This window comes from Chelonia mydas, chromosome 7 (assembly GCF_015237465.2).
Source record: "Chelonia mydas isolate rCheMyd1 chromosome 7, rCheMyd1.pri.v2, whole genome shotgun sequence".
NCBI classification, from domain to species: Eukaryota; Metazoa; Chordata; order Testudines; family Cheloniidae; genus Chelonia; species Chelonia mydas.
In genome coordinates, this window is record NC_057853.1 from 53,484,138 (window position 1) to 53,496,443 (window position 12,306).

The 12,306-nt window shown below is 47.2% G+C and overlaps 1 protein-coding gene across 50 annotated transcripts in view; it reads right to left on the reverse strand.

Annotated features, from left to right (window-relative positions):
• The window catches only part of CAMK2G (calcium/calmodulin dependent protein kinase II gamma), a 172,035-nt gene that overhangs the window by 90,784 nt on the left and 68,945 nt on the right, over nucleotides 1-12,306 (reverse strand). For all 50 annotated transcript variants that reach the window (XR_006292536.1, XR_006292539.1, XR_006292537.1 and 47 more), the window contains exon 3: nucleotides 6,558-6,617. Coding sequence is in view for 39 of the 50 variants with exons in the window: in XM_037905306.2 (XP_037761234.1) it covers nucleotides 6,558-6,617 (60 nt within the window). In the remaining 11 variants the exon portion in view is untranslated. The remainder of the gene's footprint in view (nucleotides 1-6,557; nucleotides 6,618-12,306) is intronic.

Below are 12,306 nucleotides of genomic sequence, written 5' to 3' on the forward strand. Positions count from 1 at the left end.
AGCACATAATCAATGAGGATCTGGTTAACAAGGAATGTGCTTCTCAAGATAAGAAGGCCTGAAGTTTTGGGTCAAACCATTAGGCCTTCAAGTCTGGTCTCCTGCCGCCAGAGGTGGTCAGTGCCTAACCTTTCATAGGCAGGTGAAACTACCACACAACATTCCCAGCTAACCGTGCAGGGCTGTATACACAAGAAAAATTTCTTTCCTGGTCCCTTCAGCAATCCTCGCATTTGATCACCATAATCTCAGCACGCAGAAACTACAAGTATTATTTACACAGCCACCAACATCAGATTCCCTGGGGAATGGACTTCCAAAGTGTTACACCAGGTGATAAAGGAATATCAAACTGAGCAGGATCAGAGGAAATTAAGTTTCCACAACTGATTTCTCTAGATCTTTCCCCAAATCTTAAAAATAGAAGTGCCCAAGAGGGAGAAGAACTTGGGGACACAGCAACAAGATGCAAAAGTTACACTTGGAAAAATAATCAGGAGTACAGATATTTGAAGGGAGGGAGAAACCTAGACAGCACTAGTTCTGAAAGGGACCTAGGACAGCAGTTTAAAGGAGTTTGGAAGGGCAGAGTAAAGTAAGCCTGGGACAGTACCGAAGCATATGGAGCAGAGGTGGGCAAACTACAGCCCGCAGGCCACATCCGGCCCGCGGGACCATCCTGCCCAGCCCCTGAGCTCTCGGCTGGGGAAGCTAGCCCCTGCCGCTTCCCCCGCTATTCCCCCTCCCCCGCAGTTACGCCGCCGCGCGGGCAGCGCTCTAGCCCGCTGCTCCTGCTGAGTGGGGCTCTGGGTGGCGGGGTTGCGTGCTCCTGCCGAACAGCGCGGCAGCGTGTCTGGCTCCGGCTGGGCAGCGCGGCTGCTAGACATGCTGCTCTGAGTGGCATGGTAAGGGGGCTGGGGCGTTGGATAAGGGATGGAGGGTCCCGGGGGGCAGTCAGGGGATGGGGAAGAAGGGGAGGGGGCTTGGATAAGCGTGGGAGTCCTGGGGAGCCTGCTAAATTTGTGTGGTTTGACTAAGCACTGTCTAAGGAGGGGAGGACATGATAGCAGTCTATAAATAGTCCAGGGGTAGATACATCAGATTCTAGGAGCCCTTGATTTCTGGGGTAGCACTTTCAAAAAATTTCCCACCATTGTAGCTTTAAGAAGTGCTAGTGCAGGCAAGGCCACATTTAGCATTAGGAAGCTGAAACCTGCCCTGAGCAACACAAAGATTCTGGTGACCACCTGAAGCCTTGTCTGCACCCAGGACCCCAGTACTGCATCTCAGACACTAGGGCATCCTGACCTCAGAGAGCTGCACTGCTGTTAGCAAGGGTAGAAAATGGCTGAAATCCCTCTTCCCCAGAACAGAGTATAGACAGTGCCTGAATTAGTGGGCTCTCTTAGGCTATGTCTACACTACGGACCTTACTGCGGCTGTGCGACTGTATAGTCTCCTGGGTAGCTGCTCTATGCTGATGGGAGAGAGCTCTCCCATCAGCAAAATTACAGCATCCCAATGAGCGGCGGCAGCTATGTCGGCGGGAGAGGGTCTCCTGCCAACACAGCGTTGTCCACACCGGCGCTTTTGTCGGTGAGACTTATGTTGGTCGGGGGAGGTGGGAGTTTTTTCACACCCGACAAAGTTTTGCCGACCAAAGTGCCAGTGTAGTCGTAGCCTCAGAATGAACTTCACACCTGGATTAACTCCACATCTGGTTTGACAGCTGAGCTATGTCTTAAACAAGCAGGGTGTTTTTTTTTGGTTTTTGTTTTTAAAAAAGTATCTAGGCAGTCACACGATGTTCAGTGATGAGAAGGGAGCAGAGCCTAAATATCCCTCCTGAAGAGACTGGCTAGAACTCCAGCAAGGGAGGCTTGGTTCTGCAACTCACAGCAGGAGATAGTATCTGGTTGCCCCTCCCATTAAGTTAAAAAACTTGTCTCTGGTTTTCAAAGAAGTGAAAGGGCTTTGCGAGCCTTTGATGCAGACACAGCTCTGCAAAGCTTTCGAGATCTGTCTGAATGGCAGATCAGACAGCGAAAGAAGAAATCCAACATCCCCTGCGGAGGCAAGGTTCTCATTGATCTCCATGGGAGTTTTCACTGGACCAGGCCCTCTCTTGTGTATTTCCTTGCCCTCATTATGAGACAGTCAGATTTGCTTTCCCTTTGAAACAAAGGATGAAGATAGATTGGTCACCAATTAATCCCCCTCCCATTTGACTGCACTTAACTGCCACTCCTGGCCAGCACAGAGCAATGGGCTATGCAGGTGAAGTGGGAATCTGAGTTTGTGAAGGAACTCCAGAATACTACAGACAAAGCATTCAGCCCTTCTGATGCATAAAGCAGTGTGGATAGACTTCAGAGAGTCTTCCTGCCCCAGCAAGGCTACACCCATCGGAAACTGAAGGGCTGGGGAAGGAAATCCCAGAGGACATCGCTCCTTCCCCACTGAAAACAACAATGGATGGTAACAAATGGATGATAACAAAAAGCCAGACACATTTGGATGGCAGCCAGTTGACAGCGCTCGATACACTGCATTAGAGCAATTTGCCTTTGGAAAGCAAGACTTTCTGGAAGTTGCCTCAACATCAGTCTCTTCCCTCCAGAGGCTGACAATGTCTCTGGACTGCAGAATAACTGGACCAAAAACTCAGCCCCCTGAAGCCATATACTGCTGAGGTTACCTCGGCCCCAGTGTGTAGCCACAGACACAGCAAGAGAACTACCAATTACACAGCAGTAGTCCATAACGAGTGCTGAGAGTTTTCAGAGAAATGACGGGTGGTCACAGCACAAAAAGTAAGAGCAAGAGAAATATAATAGAAATAGACACACCATCTGCACTCCCCACAATTGTTTTATACCCAAAATAACCTTTATTTTAGCCATTTTTGGTACACGATTGACATATGCTGTGGGCATGGATTTGCACTCTGGAGTTACCACACCAGAGCTGGCCTTTTCAGACCCAACAGATCACTTGCAAAGCCAACAAAGGTGTGTTGCATGCCCCAAATAACCAGAAGAGGGACAGCAAACATACATCCAACTTTAAAACTTTCACTTTGTAATAGCCTGCTTCAGCTCACCACAGTACCACAGTACTTGTCAGAATGGCGTTTCCAAACAAAAAGTTGACGACTTAACCCACTTCCTTATATGCAGGCTCCAATCTGCAGAACTGTTTGGTGGTGGTGCAATGTCACCAGCACAGTGCATATTGGGGCAGTGTAACAAGCAGAAACCTTTAAGCCCAGGCAGGTCCGACTGTCTTGGATTTAAAGCTGGGGGTATACTGAATGTACCCTGTCCCTAGTTATTTGGGGTCTTCAAATTAATTCTATAACTACTAGTTGCCTTTAAAAATAAAAATAAAAAGTTCTTTCTAGGACAAGAAATCCTCTGCCGAAAGACTGCTGGCCACTGGCCATAAATGTCTTCCCACCAGGCGTGGTGAAGCTCACTATACCAGGTAATTGATTACAAGACTGGGACACACCCAATACCAGCTGAAGTACCTGGGACATGGATCAAACTGCAGAGAGAAACTGACTAGGTTTCTGTGATCCTGGTCAGTTTCCATATGCAGCCAGCTCTGCTTGTAGAGTGTTTCTGTCCTTGAGTGCAGCCTTACAATCTGCTAAAAGCTTGACAAGAGAAGAGATGTATGGACTAATTTAAAGAAGGAGAGAGGAAAAAGAAGAAAAATTCACACTAGGAGAAAGATATTGAGACAACCTTGATGGCCATTTCTCCTACATGATTCTCAGCACAAAAATACTGCGGGTCACCAAAAGTTTGGACATTAGCTACCAAAATGAGTCACTGCAGCTTACTGCATTACTATGCAAGAGATCCATGGATCAACTTATTCACAGAGACTAATCACTTAAAAAAGTGGGATGGGAAGACAGGATCAAGGATCACGTTTTAAACCCTCTGGGTAAAAGTCCTCCTGAACTCCCCAAGATATTTCCTCAGGCTGGTGGCATTCTAGAGACATGCACAGATGGGCTCAGGCATATACAGTCCCAAGCATGCTGCAAGTATTAACTGTGAGTGGGTGCCCTGATTTGGCTGCTTTTGTACTAAGATGGCCCTGCTGAGTTTGGTATCACTAATCTGGCTCTTTGCTGCTGAGCTTCTGCTCCATTCGTTTCCTGATGGGTTTTCCCTGACAGTATGGAAGCTCAGGGTTTACCTGTGATAAAGCTCTAAACAAAGCTTGTTCAAACTTGTCACTAGTGGCATGTATCACATTTTGGATGCCTGTTTTTGAAAGTTGCCTTGAATTTTGGATGCCCAACATGAGCTACTGATTTTGAAGAGGTGCTGAAATACGTCCCACTGATCAAGGAGAGAGAAGAAATGACTAGTGCAGCACAACCTGAACTCTGACCCAAAATAAACACTACACTCAGTAATAACAAAAAACAGGAATAGATGTACATTGATCAGCCACGAAGGCCACTCCACAGACGTACATACTTTCACCATAAATCAATGTTACACACTTCCCTATTCATCCACACACATTTATACTCAAGAAACCAGAATTACGATTACTGTATCAAACAACTGTCAACTGATAAATGGGAAATGCATCAGTTAATCTATGGAACAACAGACTTTGAAAAAAGTTGTGTTAGATTTAGAATATCCTTAACTAATCGCTGCCTTGCTCTGAAGTGGTTTGTGACACCAGTTCAGAGTGGATAAACTGTTTAGGCTGATTAAGCCCCACATAACTTGGGATCAGTCTATTTGAGGGACCCTCTTTCTCTCTCCTCACCCCCCCCCGCCCCGTTGCCTATGCCATACTGCCACAGTCAGCAGAGTTGGAGCAGCCTCTGTTTGAAGGCTGCTGGCAGCACATTTTGGATGAGGGGCCCTGAATAATGGAATTCACTCACCACCTCCCTCGGTCTGAAACAGCCTATACCTGTTGGCCTTCAGAACACGCTGCAAGGGCCACCTCCTTTCCTTGGCCTTTAGGAAGGGAGTGGGGACTTGTGTCATGAAGGAAAGAAGCTGCACCTAGTGATGGGGACCTTCCCCCTCCTCTTCCTTTTTGGGAAACTTGCTGCCTTTCATTTCTGTATTCTCAGAAAATGCCATGGGCACCCAAAGCTTTGGACAAGAACTTTTTTAGTGATCATATAAATCTAAATTAAGACATAAATGTCCATGTCCCAACAAGGGCCATCCTGTTGTCTCTGTTAGCAGTATCAGCGAAGAGGCCATGGACTGGCTGCGTCATGCAGACTGAACTATGGCCGGAGCTGCTCTATCCAGGTCAGGATGGAAGCACCCTGGTGCAGCAGCCTGGGGGAGGCTTGTGCAGATGCTTCCCAGGCAGTCCCTGCTCTGAGGCTATAGCGGTTAGTCTTTGGCGCTGTCAAACCTGGTACCATGGCTCCAATTCACTTTTTATAAATATTTGGGCGGGATGGGGGGCATGATACCACCACCGTGGATACTTGTGTGAAAGAAAATTCATGTCGTCCCCTAGGGCAGCTGTGACAAAGGTAAGCCTTCCCTATGGCTCATGGCACTATGGCTCTACAGGAACAATATTAGAGATCTGCTTGAAGGTGTTATTCCACATTCTGCCCCAGAGAAGCACAACCACCTCAGATTAGTTCCGAGGTAGGCTCCAACACTTCTTTAGATCACAATAAAATACATTAATAAAAGCAATGAATAGGGTTCAAAGTTTTTGCTCAAGACAGTTTCTAGCAACCAATGGCAAATTTCACTGGAGAGGGACTGACGGGCAAACTTCCATGGAGCTTTAGAAGGCAAAACAATCCCGTTCCTGTTTCCGCAGTTTAGTAAATAACGTGGTTTTTTGTTAGAAGTTGAGTTATTTTTTCCCCCTCCTTGTAATTCAAGTCAAAGCTGTCCCCGTGACTCCACCACTTATTTTTAGCCTGTCACTAAAGCCTTCAAAGCGGGCAATTCTCTCTCCATCTCCCCATTTCACTGAGAGAAAGAAAATAAACCTGCATGCAGGATAACCATGGAAACCAACCGTGTGTGAGCCACACTCAGCAGAAGACAAAACACTTTCAAGAACAGAAACAAAGCATCAGCTCTTTTGTTCCTAGAGCTAGTGACTGCTGTGGTGAGAGAGCTGACAGCTTAGCCCACTGTGCATCAGACTTGGGGATCTCACTGAATGCAGCCTTTACAGGAATGTACAGAAGAGGCGCCAAGAGGTGGAAGTGGGGTGAATACAGCAGCCCGCTCTAGGTGCGGAATGCCAAACAAAAAGGCTACAGAGCCAGATCTGGGACAGTTCGGTGCACGGCATGGAGCACCATGCACGTGAACCTAAGCCAGGAGGTTCAGGGTTCTATCTCCAGCATCACAGCAGGGACTGGAATGGCTCTGCATGCAGGGACTGCAGAAAGAAGGAATAACTGATGAGGCTTCACTGGCAAATAAGGCCAGAATTGGGCAGGTTAGCAGTGAGCATTCACCATCTATTCCCAGGAACAGTCTAGCAAGCACTAGCCACCCCCCCACAGGGGTACTTACCAATATTTGGATGTTTTAAAAGTCGGCAGATTCGGGCCTCACGTTCCAGTTTCTGGTGATCTGGAAAGAAAGCAAGAAAGAGGGTGTAAGCTGGCAAACTGAAAACTAGACTTTTGTTTAGATCCGATGGCATAGGGAGACAGTGAATCGGCTGTTCAGCAGAAGGCTGAGTGAGACTAGAAATGGCTGGAATGCAGCAGTCTCCCAGGAACTCACAACTGTCACGGGGCAAGGCTGCATGGGGCAACGCATCTGCACATAGCGAAGGCTGTGGACGACATCCCGCCCGCCACGGTCATTGCTGGGTTGGTTTTCCCAACTTGCCTTTAAAGCGAGTAGTGCATGGGTGGAATGCTTTGGGCTCGTCTCTGCCACAGATGTGAAATACCAACTTGAGTTCAATGGCTGAGACTGGCCCTCTTTTCAAGGAGGGGCGTGTGAGTAGATACCTGGGAACACTCATGTGAAATGAGTTCTGCCAGATCTCAGTGCAAAAGGAACGATCAGAAGAGACAAGAAGATAAATCGAGTTACAGTAATGCACGGCCATCACGTGGGCCGGAGGACCAGAGCGGGGAGCGCTGCCAGTTGCGTTCAGCGCCGGTGCATGGGCTCTGTGGTGGAATGCTGATCAAGCACTCAAGAAGTGCTTGCTAAGTGCTAAGCATATTTATTGCAACAGACAGGCAATGTCAGTTCAAGCAGGGCTGTCATCTGGATTAAAAGAAAAAATATCAAGGTGAGTGGAAAAGGCTTCTCTGCCCCTAACATTTAACACATATGGAAGCAGGGAAGGGAGCTGCAGGGGCTCTGCCCATCTTAGCCAAGGAACAGAGGGTTTTTTCAGTCACTGAGGAGCCAAAAGAAAGGAGGTGTAATTCCCTGATTGAGACTTGGCTCTCCCCATCCTCATTTTCCCCTCGCCCACCCCTGCCCTGCACACCTGAGGGTGTGAGGGGAGAGCAAGGCTTCACAGAGAGGGCACGAAAGAGCCAGAACTTTAACAGCTGCTAAACCCCAGCTCTCCCAGGGGTGCAGACCCCCCGAAACAGAGAAGTCAGCGTTGTCCTTCTTCCCCACCCACCAACACAAGGGGAAGGTGGAGGAAACTGACACTGACCCCCTCTCCACCTCCTACACTTCTTCCTTTCTGCACCTCCATCAGGCTGAGTTGAAAAAGTGTGTCGACCCTGGCCCTCTCTCTGGGAATAACACTGCCGCATGAGCAGGGGCCTGGCTGGCTGGCTGGACTACATGGTGTGGTCAGTGGCAGGAATGAAACCATGCTTTAATTGACAGGCTCCTCACGAGGCTTCACCACCCTGCCTCTTGCACCTGAAAGCCTCAAGTAACAACACAGCTGCACCACAGGGAGAGCACAGCAAGGCGCCGCACACAATAGCTCACTCTTGGGATGGGAGCAGCAGCCCAGGACCAGCAGGGTTTTTGTCTTCACTTTCTCATTGCTCCAGTGTAGCAAATATCCTGACTTTATGGGTTGAGAGATGCTCACTTCCTCATCTGCTGCCACTGGGGAGGGGGGGAGGATCTTTTTCTTACCCTTCCCTCCTTCCTAGTCCTAGCAGTTATTATGTTTTCACTGTTCCATTCCAGAATCATCCCAAAATAAGGAGCAGGAAGGAGGAATGCCTGGAGGAGCCCCGTACTCTCAAGGCCTTGGTGGGGAGATGGTGCAGTGCCCCTGTCTTTTGCCTGCATTGCTGAAAAAGGAGTGGCTTGGCTTCTGCCTGTAGCGGTATCCCTCAGAGCAAACGTTGTGCAAAGCAGCCAGAAAGTAACCTGCTGCTTCCAGATTGCCCTGTAAGCTCTGCCCTTGGAAGGCTGGGGTTAGAACAAATTTAAGCCACGATACAGCTTTGCATCAAAGCTATGTGAAATTGTGATGGGTGGGTGGACTATAGACACACTTGTACCCCCACAACAATGCGTGGGACCTCAGGAGAAAACACGAAATAAAAATATTGATGCAAGGCCCTCCCGAAAAGAGACTCCCAAGTTCTGTGTAACTCTACCAAGAATGCCTTGCAGCAGTGCATAGTATCACAGCCTGACTGCACCTGAAAAAGAAGGAACTGAACGCAGAATATTTCCAGAGAGCAACAGGGCCCAAATGGCCAGAGACTGTACTGGCCTAAAATCATGGCCACAAGCGGCAAAGGGATCTGAGACAGATTACTGCCTCCCCCAGGGGATGAGATGGAGAGGCTGTGACACACTAAAGGCGGAGCACTCCAGAGCTGCAGGCTCTCCCCACACTCCCATTGCACCTGCTGAGTGCCTGATGCCATTCAAACCATAAGTGAGTAGAGCACCAGGCACCCTTTCCTATTAGCCTCATCTCAGTGGCCAGAGATTAAGATAAACTCTTCCCCCTCCCACCCAGGGCCTCCCAACTCCACACGGCAGCACCTACAGATCAGGAGGCCCTGCTGCCCACATGGATCGCGCTGCCCTTGTGAACAAGTGACGCCTGTAGAGAACCTATTGTGAAGTGTAAGGACACAGGGAAGCCAAAGGCCAAACAGCTGAGCAAAGGAGAAGGGAGAGAGAGGTAGGAGTGCACCACGTGCTACTCAGCTGCTGGGCCCTGCCAGCCAGCTTACAGCGTCACAGCCTCAACAGATATGACATAACCACTGAAACACCAGGGGGGGACAGGAATCAAGTGCAATTACTCCCCTGAAACCTAACACTGTCACTGCAGGGGGCAGGCTGGTGACCGTGACCCCACCCACACCAGAGCTTGTGACACGGGGCCATGGCCCGACACCCCCATCTCCCAGCACACACAAGGGCTGGCCCCAGACCAGGGAAGAAGGAGAGCGCTCCAGTCACAAGGTACAGCAAACTATTTCTGGTCCGAGGAAAGCGTTCCACAATGCTCTGTCTCCAGGGTAACCAAACAGGCCAACTCCAGCACAGCTCCAAGAGGGAAGGCACCTCCTGACCACGTGCAGCTGCTCCAGCCCCCAACAGCAAGAGCCTTGTTCAGCCTGCAGGGCAGCAAGCAAACACAGAAAGGTTGACTCACATGAGCTCTGGAGGATCACGGATCTGATTCCAGGTGACAGCAGAGCGCCCTTCAACTCTTGACTCGAGAAGGGCCCCACCAGATGAGACGGTCCTTTTAAACCCCTCTTCCTTGCCACACACAGTACACTCAATCTCTGACCAGAGATCAGAGGTGAAGAGGCCTGCTTGGTCCCATCTAGTCTAACCTTATGCCCTGTAATACAGCGTGGCTTTCTATTGCATCTTTTCCTAATGCTCCTTCCAATTTTTACTGGCTTGTCTATTGTGGTCACAAATAAAGCAAGATTACATAAAACCAAGGAAGTAAGAAAAAAACTAAACTAATAGTGCATTCATAGAATCCTAAGAAGCCAAGGAGAGACGTTTGTAAGACATGTAGCTTCAGCAGGAGTGACGAAAGGCAGCCATGTGTTCAAATATCTGTCTTACCAACAGTTCAGAAGGCCAGTCATTTTTCCCATGGATCAAACTTCACAGATTTTCACACACCATCTGTCGAGCAAGGAAATATTCCTTCCCCCATACCCAAATCTCCAGGAATTTGTAAATTCTGCAGCTAATAACAAATGAAGCAACATATCCTGACTTGGGTTGGAGGAATTCATATTCTACAGCCAGTAAGGACCATTGCAATCATCTGGTCTAACCTCCATAACTTCTGATCTAAGAAGAGATCCAGTCATAATGTAAAGACTTCAAGTGATGGAGAATCCACCACAGCCCTAGCTAGGTTGTTCCAAATATTAATTACCCTCACTGCTAAAAATTTGCCCTTAATATCTAGTCTGAATTTGTCTAGCTTTCCAACCATTGGATCTCATTATGTCTTTTTTTGCTAAATTAAAGAGTGGTCTCCTCCCAAATGATTGCTAATACCTCACAAAGCTAAAGTAGAGTATTCTCTACAATATCTTTCTAAGTCAGCTGAAATGTTTTCCAGCCATAAACCAAAATCTTATGATTTTTGGACTACTCCACAATCCGTGAAGCAGAGAGCACAACTTTATACAATCACTGATGGAAAAGCCCATTCTAGATAGACTACTTGTGGTGAAGCAGAAATTATACAAAATTTGGTGTTGAGTAATATTATGATAGCTAACTAACTGGTTGTTTTAAAAAATTGTTTTAAAAAAAGACAACATATTTAAATGTTAAAATTATTAATGCAAATACAAAACCTGTATTTGCCCTTCAGTTTTCATGTGCTATCTAGAATGGGCTTTTCCATGAGTGGTTTCAGAGTAACAGCCATGTTAGTCTGTATTTGCAAAAAGAAAAGGAGTACTTGTGGCACCTTAGAGACTAACCAATTTATTTGAGCATAAGCTTTCGTGAGCTACAGCATCCGATGAAGTGAGCTGTAGCTCACGAAAGCTTATGCTCAAATAAATTGGTTAGTCTCTAAGGTGCCACAAGTACTCCTTTTCTTTTTCCATGAGTGATTGTAGAAAGTCATACCCTCTGCTTCATAGACTTTACACATACATGTAGTCTCACTCAAATGAATGGGACTAATCGCAAGTGTCAAGTTAAAACAGACACTTGTTGCAAGACCAGGGCGTAAGGAAAGTGGTTGTACGCTACAACATATGGACCATCTGCTAGACATATGGGGAAAAACACACACACACACACAGGAAGCACTGTGTATGGAAGACAAAAGGAGAGAGTGAGCCGAGAGAATTTAAGATCTTGGCAATATTGGCCCGTATGTTCCAAATATATTACATTCAATTAAAAACCAAAGGGAATGGGTTAAACAAAATTATATTAGATTTGGGAACTGATAGCAAAAACACATCAGCTGTACATTGTTCTATCAATTTTTCATAATCTCCAACCAGTGGTGTTGGGAACATGAACAGCTTTGAACTAAGCTGCTAAATAAATAAAATACAAGGAAATACTAATCTCATATTTTATGCTGTATCAAATTCCTAATTTGTGATTTCTAGTAGAGTTTGAACAGCATCTCTGTGGGGAAATTAAGGACCACAATGGGGAAGTCTCACTAGTGAGATCCTGATGCAGACCATCCAGGAGAAACATCCAGTAATTTTAAGTAAATTATTTGAAATTTCCAGGAATGGAGTAAAATTAAGCTAAATAAATATTTTCATTTAGTAGACGTTAACTTCTAGAGGTAACATCAGATTCCTTCGCCCACTTGAAGGAAATAACTCAGAGAAAAGAGACATCTGGGTTTGTTATATCAAGCCTAGAAAACCTGGATTTTTAAAGACTTGTTGTTTCTCTCTGTGTAGAAGCACATAGGACACCAGCTGTGTATAGGAGCCTAATACCTTGGAAGAGTCATGTTTGATAGGAATAATAATTCAGTGGCAAAAACAAACATTAATGTGCAGTTAAGGTTGCATGGTGGCATATCACATGCTTGCAGAACATGGAGCTGAGCAAAACTCAAACTTCTGTAAAGCAGGAAAAGCTGAGTTGAGGTTGCGCATGTAACCTGACCCCCACCATCTTCCAGCAATGCCCCATTAACAGACCGCTCGCTCCCCCTCGCACCCTAACATCAGCAGAGTCCCACCAGCCCCACTTGAGCACACAGCCCCAGCCACATCTGTGACACATTCGTTACACTCCCCACTCCAACCAGCCTGCTCTCCTGTGCCCAGCCCCCACATCCCAAGCAGGGAAGGTCTCCATGAAGTCTTCACTCCCAGATACA